The 8,278-nt window shown below is 34.6% G+C and overlaps 1 protein-coding gene across 1 annotated transcript in view; it reads right to left on the bottom strand.

Annotated features, from left to right (window-relative positions):
- Window positions 1-285: 285 nt before the first annotated feature.
- Window positions 286-8,278, bottom strand: part of LOC128687594 (uncharacterized) — a 105,429-nt gene continuing 97,436 nt past the window's right edge. Inside the window, exon 5 of the mRNA XM_053775135.2 lies at window positions 286-6,176. Coding sequence (XP_053631110.2) covers window positions 5,985-6,176 — 192 coding nt within the window. The 3' untranslated portion in view covers window positions 286-5,984. The remainder of the gene's footprint in view (window positions 6,177-8,278) is intronic.

The following is an 8,278-nucleotide window of genomic DNA, read 5'->3' as shown; positions in this document are numbered from 1 at the left end:
TTACGCACTCCCCTCAGCCCTTTCTAGCTCAGTCTCTTGCTGCCCTTTACCCTTTCACCATCCACTGCCCCGCTGTTATCCGTAACCTATTACTCGTCCATCTTCCTTTTGCCACCTGATGCCCTCGCTTCCTTCCTGCCCTGCAGTGCTGTATAGTCCTTGTGGCTTAGCGCTTCTTTTTGATTATAATAATAATAATGTGATTATAATAGAAATACATCAATGCTCGCTATATCACAGTCCAATTATCATTCTGGACTAAATTATCAGGATAAAAAAAAAATATTCACTATAATATTTTAATACAGATTGTATACTTTTACATGAAACAGGTGAAAAAAATAAGAAATTAAATATCCTACAATAACTATATCATCATGATTAATCGAAAAAACAAAATATCTACACCTAGGAATGATGCCATGAAAGTGTGTCATTGCACTAAAAGCAACAATGACTTGCAACTAAATTATGTGCAAGAGAATACAGGAATGGAAGTGTGAGCCAACAAACTGGTGGCAGATATAGTACAGAAAATACAATTTTTTTTCATTCTATACAATAAAATGAATACATAATGCCTTGTATACCTCTTAGCATTTTTGTATACAGCATATTTATAATTAAAGGGACTTTAAAATGAAATAAACACAAGTACTGCATTTTCAATTTTTGTGAATGAAATGTAAGGGATAGGCAAGATTACTTTGGCAGTTATTTTCACTTGCCCCCTCTCTTATTGCTCTCACACTTCTCTTAAGTCTTATCAATGCTCAATGTATATTGATAAAAGCACATTTACATAGTATGGGATGAAGAATGAAATTCTCAATACCATGGCAGGAGCAATTCACAACCAACCCAATCTATCCTGATCCTTCAAGGGAGGCTCCTCCTGGTGAGAGGCACTCAATCCAAAGAATCAGACTTCCTCGTATCGAACTTGTCTCCCATTCCTCAGGCACTTTTTTCAAAATATAATATTAGATTGATTCAATAGTGGTCCAGGATGGACCAAAATGTCATCCACTTTCATCTTTAATTTTTGCTTTGTGAATATTATACACAATTACACATGCAAAAAAGTATTAAAGAATTTTGAGTATAAAATTGAAACTGGCTAGGTATATTTCACTATGTGAACCTTCTGCAAATTATTTTTTGAGTCATTCAACACCAGTCATTTAACTTTATTTCGCTTTCATTTAGTCTACATAAAATACTTTATTATGCTTTGTTCATTAAATGTTTAAAATTTTTAGAAGCCATGATGCTATTATGAAATCAATACTATGGGCCTATGACAATTCCAGATTTTTAAAGAACATGTGTATTATTCACTTCACACTCACATTATTATTATAATCAAAACCTAACACTAAACCTACTGGGGTCATACAACACAAGAAAGCCCTGAACCCTGATAATGTAGCCACCATATGAAATTTCCATTGTATCCCAGTTCATATATATATCAGTACTGTAATTTTTAAATACTGTTTTTATCATGGGATTTCCACACATTTTCATTATGTATTATAACATGGAGGAGTACTTAACTCATATGGGTCATACAGCACCTGGGATGAAAGAATTAGACTTGATCTTAAAAGTGCAGGTCCAGTTTCTTGAATAAAAATCCCTTCACTGATATCAAGGAACTACCCCTAAGGGGTCTTTACCAGGGAATAAAGAAGTCATCTGGACATATACTGACTGATTTGGGATTAGTGCCTATATGAAAAAAAAAATAGGCACTATAAAACCCCCATGGGTTTAACACTTTCCTGTGAATGTAATAATCCAGGTACAGGGAAATACAGTGGAACCCAGAGTTTTGGCCGCCCTGAGTATTGGCTGCTTTGAGTTTCAACCTCTTTTTTCGGCTAAATTTTGTCCCGAGTTTCGGCCTGTGCCCCGTGTTTTGGCTGGTGTACCAGGCCTGTCCGCTTGCCCGTGCAGGCATCGTGAGCCAGTCTAGCTTTGTTTATCCTCGAGTGAACATTACCTGTGTGCTCATCCAAACATTTCACAATAAATTCATTCTTTAGTACTTGTTTATTGATTGTGACTGTGAAATAAGCCACCATGGGCCCAAAGAAACTTCATAGTGGCAGCCCTTTGGTACTTTGCTACAATTTCTTTCAATTCTATCATGTTTCGCACTTTCTTTACCAGAGTGGAGGAGGAAGAGAGAGGGGAGAATGTGCCTTCTTCAGTGATTCTACGATATGTATGATACTAAAGCAGCACGAGTTGATAAAGGCTATAGCGCCAGCCAGCGACAAAGTGTAGCATTAACAGTGTAGCAAGTAAGTTAAGCAATTAATTGATAGAAAAAGGACAGCATGAACCTGACTCCTCCAATGTTGTTGGAGCTATATAGGGTGACTGACAACACTTCCGTCTCTGCTGAACCATCACCACCACTATGTAAGGCTTATCTTGCAGTGGCCCTTATACACCCAACAACAAACACAGCAACACTCGTCGGTTAGGGGGAGAGACACATGACATACTTTATTCATTCTAGAGTATATATCATGTTTATCTGTTATTAATATTGTTGATTATGTCATACTAGATGAATTGTGCTAGATAAATAAGCCATAGAGTTGATATTTGTGTCATATTGAAGGACTATCTTGTCCTGCCTCCAAGCACTCCTGCCTCTCATACACCAAGTCTTCAATAAAGGTAAAACTGATAAAAAAAAAAATAACTACATCTGGTTGCCAATTATCTTCATAACCATTTACCCAGTTCCTCCAAATAAAAAGTTTTGTAAAGGACAACAGAATAAAAGAAATGCACTTCATCATCTAAACAGCATTGCTTCAACTCTGGAAGTAGGTGAATTTGATTGACAGCATTATTCATAATGAAAAGGTATGTTGCCAATTATATATAGTCAATTTACTGAAAACTGCACATTTGGGTTAATAATCACACAATTTCCCATGCTAAAAAGCATGTACTATATAGTATGAAACATTTAAGAGGCTACTGCTATCAACAGTTCCCTGCATATTAAATATACTTTATAATATGCATCACATGAACCTTGGTTCTCAATTAGTGTGCCAAATCTAGAGTACAGTGATGGTGTTCCAAGACTGGCTCGTAAAGTATGTACATGAAGACCTATATCACTGGAAATGTATTACACAATGAAAATGTGTTTCTAACTTGCATAACTAGTTTAAACATTACTTCATGCAGACTTGTCATTCATTGATATAACCAAGTTTGGACAACACTCCCTGGAGACATTTAATAATCACATGTTGAAAAAATTTGAAAAAACTTAATAAGAATAGATATAATTTAAAAGAAAAAAAATTAATATATATACCTGATTCATGTGCATAGTTTACATTAAATATTCAAAGGATTATTGACATACTGAAAAGAATCTCAAGCATTAACTTTAATGAAGATTTCTTTTATTAGATTTTAGTACTGTTTATAATCTGAAATATACAATCGAGCTATAGTCAATGTATATAAAAATGATTTAAATCGGAGAATCTTATCAAAACAAACTGAATCTTTTATTTAACAGAGATAATGCTGAATGACCCCTAATGGTTTAGTGCTTCATTCTGAATGTAATAATACCGACCAGCAAGTTTCTGCAAACACTAAAATCTAGAAATAGCTTTTCAGGGAAGAGAAACTTATGAAAATTAATGTTTTTGAATGACATTTGCACAAAAGACATACACCCATCCCCCTACCCTTTTGGATATGGATAAACTTGACAAGGGATGGCCATCATGAAAAGCAACTCTATTCAAGCTTTTTATAACAATAACCCATGAACACTCACATTTACACACACAGCCTTTATATCTTCATAAACAAACTTTAACTAATAGGTAATATTTCACCTTGATACATCTAAGCATGAGTAAATTAAGTGCCATATCAATTCTCACAATTGTCAGTTGGGACACTTTAAAGATGCAATGAGATCTAATGCATGACATTAACATGCTAAGCATTATAAGAAGTTTGCTGAGTCTTGGCACCTTTCTGAGCCTAAACATCTCAGGAAACTAAAACAGTTTGCCAGGTACACTAATCAGAAATGTTGACATTTCTCACCTGCTCTGAATACAAGCCTAGAGGACGGAACTTCTACCACAAATAGTTACTTGGACAGATTTTGCTTCTGATTTAATATGTTTTATATAGAGATCCATAATATCCAAAATTAAAAAAATAAAGTAAAACTTAAGATATAATAGTTTTCTAATATTATTATTTTGGGAAATGAAGAGTACCACCACATCTTTGGTCACGGTGCATAATAGTATTATAACTTAGTATATTATTGCCAATTCAAAACTTTGACTTGTACACTTAAGTAACATCATGATAATTGAAAACCTTCTTCTGTAACCTTCCATTATTCATAGTTTTATATCCATAAATGCATCAGCAGACTGTGAAACATGTATATCCTCACTTATCTTCTGCAAGCTAGACTAGCTTGGAGATGATAAACGAGGCTATACATGCAGACATGATGCATGCTTAGCCACAGATATATTATTATTATTGTATATTAAGAAACAAGTACTGCTACTATAATGGATCAGTAAGATACATTTGTCATGTGTCAACATGCCACCCTGTGTTATAGTAATTTATTTATTTCTGTGTACTACAGTAATGCAAAAGTACAAAATCTTACTAGATGTGCTTTTTGCCATCTTTACTGTCATTGCAGTCTTACTTTCAACTGTGGCAGAAAAACAGAGAGGAAACAATAGGGAAAGGAGTAGGAAGCTAAGAAGTCATGCAACACACACTTAACATTCAAAAGATGAATAAGTGAAATACACTGCGTAATTTGGGTGAGCAAGTACTACACTATTATCCCCCCCTCTTCCCTCCCTCCCTCTCTCATTTTCATTTAGTTTTTTAAATGCCTGTATATTAAGATTTCAAAATAAAAAATAATTGGCTTGATACACTTAAATTAAGTAAGCCTTTATAACAAGATAAATATAAATTAATTTGGGAGAACAAGTAACCTTCCTTCCTCAACTTTAACATTTACTTTTCTTAAGTATAAATACATGCTTTGAAGTGATAATTTACATTTCTGTTAATGACCCATTTTGTACTACAACAGATCCATAATAGTGCAAGGTTAGATTACTACTGTAATGTACTACAATGGATACAGGGGTTACATAGGTCTGAAACACTTTTTTTTTTTCCTTATTCTCATTTTAATATAAATTAGGTAACTACAAGCTTCCCGAGGAATGTATCCCTCATGAATATTGGGAGATTACAGTACAGTATATGGTACTGAATTTTCATGTCATTCAATATTTACATAGTTTTAATACATTTATCATGCTTATATCCTCAGGCTGTATAAGCTAAACAAATAAACATTATGACTAGTGTAACTAATCACTAAGAACACAAATCTCAATGCATGATCACCATGAGCTGCTCACCAAGTGACCAAGAATTATTCTACAATTTATTTATCATAATATTTGGAGTCTGAACATCTCACATTTGTTTTGGCAATACCACTAGAAGATGTAATGGTAAAATGGGTGTTTATATACAATGCCAGTGAGGTTTGGATGTGCATGATTATGACAGAAGTGAATCTGAATCTTTATAAATTTATATTTGTAAAAGACTTAAATTAATAAGAGTCTGTCACCATAAGGAATTTTCCCAAACCAAATTTAACTAACATTATATTCATATCCTAATATCACTGAATCCTTAAATCCAGTTTAAGGAAGGAAAATTTAAAGATTTATACGAATACTTTCTAATGGTTATCATAAACAATACTGTATAATAATTCACCTGGTAACATTAAGGTGCATTACTTGTATTGCTATACTTCATGAGAAGAGGGTTCCTTGCACTGACAAACTCAAGTCCTTTTCAAGTTCCCTGATAAACAAAAGGTTTATGCATTGTGTACATGTAAAATGTTACAGACACAACTTGTCAATATTGAGAATTGCTACAGTTATGTTATCCTGTGACCCACGATAATAAGCATGAAGTGTTAGGGACTTGGCTCCATAATCAGGTTCATGAATATGATCACGGATGTATGCTACTGCTTCCTCATTTGTTAACACATCCCAGAGTCCATCTGTGGCTAAGATAACAAAATGTGCCTGGAGAGAAAAATAGTTAAAATAATAAGTACAGTGCCTGCACTCTGAAGGAGGGGTGTTAATGTTGCAGTTTAAAAACTGTAGTGTAAAGCACCCTTCTGGCAAGACAGTGATGGAGTGAATGATGGTGAAAGTTTTTCTTTTTCGGGCCACCCTGCCTTGGTGGGAATCGGCCAGTGTGATAATAAAAAAAAATAATAAATAAATAATATAATATTATATAATATGTTCAACAATACTACACGTATACAGCATTGTATTGTCCAGGAATCCTTTACTATATCTGGGTTCTTCACTTTTAAGCAATGCCTTATTTCTACTAGTAATTCACCATGTGCAATATAATTTCTCTCCTACACTATTAGTGCAATATGTAACGAAGGCCTATGTCTAATCTTAAATAGTCTGTAATAATTAGCATTAGTCTGCATGCTAGTGGCTTTCTTTGTGCTTAACAATATTTTATTACATGTAAACTACACTTCGTATACTACACAAAGAAATCAAGTTGTTTGTTTATATATAAAGAATTGCCATAAGTACTGATAACCTGATTGAGTTCATTGTTGCTACCATGGACCTGGAATGCATTTACTGCTTTATGCAGTAAATGCCATTCTTCTTATTTATAACTGCCACTTTGGTATCTCTTTATATTTATTTTCCTTGAGGGAGGTTACTTGATGCCAGCAAGGGGCTCTTGATCCAAAAAAAAATGGATCTGCCCTCCCTCTCCTGGGATTGAACCCGAATGCTTCCCATTTTCTCAAGTGCTATATGAGCCCTATGGGTTTAGTACTTCCCCTTCAATATACGTACATAATATTCATCTTCAATAAATTATCTAAGTTATTTATTAATAAAAATTTAAAGTTTTCTTAAAAAAATAGCAATATTTAACACACAAAACTACACTGTATTTCTAAGAATAGTACTGTGTATAAAGGTATCAAAACTAGGAAATAAATGTAGACAGGTGAGATACTAAAAAACAAGTAAAAAACGTGTAACTGCTGACTTCTACAGCCACAAGGAGAATCAACATAAACTTTGTCTTGTCACAAAAACTAATGAGAAAATTCCTGATGTAATTATATAAGAAGAAAACCATGACAGAATACTTAGCCACTTTATGGCTCCTGCTGATGAACTTATAAAAACGTAATGAAATAAATTAACCAGTAAACTGTCAGTGACGTAGATTTATGTCAGTGGGATCAGCGTTGGTGCCACAGACCTGCGCATAATTCAAAGCACCTTAAAATTGGCTAAGCAGAAAATTTTGACTTAAGACATCACTCAATGGAGGATTCTTAATGCCTATGAAGGGCTCTTGATCCAAGGAAATGAGTCTGCCACCCTCTTCCTCAGACTGAACCTGAATGTCTCCTATTCCTTCCCCAGGAGCTATATGACCCCTATGGGTTTAGTACTCCCCATGAATATAACTGACCTAGACATGAGAGACGGACTATGCAATGGGTGTACACTATATTAAAAAAAGTCCTGCTCTACATGGTACATAATGAGAATGTCTAACGTTTGACCCTGTATTAGGGTTAACCTTTTTAACTAGTCTGCTATAATAGTACATATAATTTTTTGTGCCTTCAGATGTGCCACCTGTCAGCAATTTTGACCTCAGTGTCTTGGCCTAGTATCTCCACACCACCTCCAGATTTCCACACTATGAATTCTCTGCATAATATTTATGCCACACATTGCCCTTAGACAGGACATCTCCAATGTCTCCAGCCACCTCCTCCCTGCAGCATTTACATCCCAAGCTTCACACCCATATAAGATTGTTGGTACCACTATACTTTATCCATAGAGGCAAAGAAGGGAATGTACTAATGTTTTTTGTCTCCACAGATACCTCAATGCCCCACTCACCTTTTTTCCTTGATCAATTCTATGGTGACCCTCATCCTTCATAAACCCATCTGCTGACAAGTCAACTCCCAAGTATCTCAAAACCTTCACTTCTTCCATACTTCTTCTCTTCAATGTGATATCCAATTTTTATCTAAATTGTTTGATATCCTCATCACCTTACTCTTACCTATATTCACTTTCAACTTTCTACCTTTACACACCCT

Source organism: Cherax quadricarinatus, chromosome 11 (assembly GCF_038502225.1).
Source record: "Cherax quadricarinatus isolate ZL_2023a chromosome 11, ASM3850222v1, whole genome shotgun sequence".
NCBI classification, from domain to species: Eukaryota; Metazoa; Arthropoda; class Malacostraca; order Decapoda; family Parastacidae; genus Cherax; species Cherax quadricarinatus.
The sequence above is the reverse complement of the archived record's forward strand: the minus strand, read 5'-3'. Positions and strand labels throughout refer to the sequence as shown.